Source organism: Bison bison, unplaced genomic scaffold (assembly GCF_000754665.1).
Source record: "Bison bison bison isolate TAMUID 2011002044 unplaced genomic scaffold, Bison_UMD1.0 scf7180017864160, whole genome shotgun sequence".
Lineage (NCBI taxonomy): Eukaryota > Metazoa > Chordata > Mammalia > Artiodactyla > Bovidae > Bison > Bison bison.
In genome coordinates this window covers 5826125-5827297 of record NW_011494732.1, presented here as the reverse complement: position 1 = coordinate 5827297, position 1173 = coordinate 5826125, and the positions used below count along the sequence as shown (strand labels likewise).

The 1173-nt window shown below is 54.4% G+C and overlaps 1 protein-coding gene across 1 annotated transcript in view; it reads right to left on the bottom strand.

Annotated features, from left to right (window-relative positions):
- Nucleotides 1-160, bottom strand: part of VPS37B (vacuolar protein sorting 37 homolog B (S. cerevisiae)) — a 31339-nt gene extending 31179 nt beyond the window's left edge. The window contains exon 1 of the mRNA XM_010841419.1: nucleotides 1-160. Within this exon, the coding sequence (XP_010839721.1) occupies nucleotides 1-104 (104 nt within the window). The 5' untranslated portion in view covers nucleotides 105-160.
- Nucleotides 161-1173: the final 1013 nt, after the last annotated feature.

Genomic DNA, 1173 nt, shown 5'->3' with positions numbered 1-1173 from the left:
ATCTTCTGCACCATCTCTGTCAGCTGCCCCTCGTCCTCCAACAGCTCGTTGAGCTGCACCAGCGACAACCCGGCGAACCGAGCTTCGCTCACACCGCCCGCCATCGTCCCGTCTCGGCCGCCGCCGCCGCCGCAGCTCTGGCCGCCAGGCTCCACAGACCGGAAGCGCCGCCCTCAAGGCCCGCCCCCAGCGGGGGGGCACGTGACGCCAGCCGTGGGCCCTGACGTCATCGCCTCGCGGGCGGGAGGACATGACGTCGCAGTGTGGTCTCTTGGCAGAGAGAGTGTTAGGGGCTGGGGTTGTCTCTGGGAAGGATGGGGGCTTCTAAGGGAAAGGACCTGGAGACAGGCTTGGGACGCAGTGGTCAGCGGTAATGATGTCACTGCAGCATGACATCAGGAGGGTGTCAGAAGAGCCTTTTCCTCGAGGAAGAGAAGAGCCTTCTGACATCAGGATGTCAGAAGAACCTTTTCCTCGAGGAAAAAAAAGGCGTGGATCTGAAGAAAGCAGGCAGTGGGACGGAAGTTTGTGCAGCCTAAGCCCAGCCTGACCGAGGGAACCCCAAAGAAGGGGATTTATGGGAAAACAACTCTAGATGCCTTGGTTTTTCGTAATTGTGGAACTGCCAAGTCATTCATTTGACAAAATTTAGACCTACTATGTGGACTAGGAATTGGGTATGTCAGTTCAGTTCAGTTGCTCAGTCGTGTCCAACTCTTTGCGACCCCATGAATTGCAGCACACCAGGCCTCCCTGTCCATCACCAGCTCCCGGAGTTCACTCAAACTCATGTCCATCGAGTCGGTGATGCCATCCAGCCATCTCATCCTCTGTCATCCCCTTCTCCTCCTGCCCCCAATCCCTCCCAGCATCAGAGCCTTTTCCAATGAGTCAACTCTTCGCATGAGGTGGCCAGAGTATTGGAGTTTCAGCTTTAGCATCATTCCTTCCAATGAACACCCAGGACTGATCTCCTTTAGGATGGACTGGTTGGATCTCCTTGCAATTCAAGGGACTCTCAAGAGTCTTCTCCAACACCACAGTTCAAAAGCATCAATTCTTTGGTGCTCAGCTTTCTTCACAGTCCAACTGTCACATCCATCACATCCACAGGAAAAACCATAGCCTTGACTAGACGAACCTTTGTTGGCAAAGTAATGTCTCTGCTTTTGA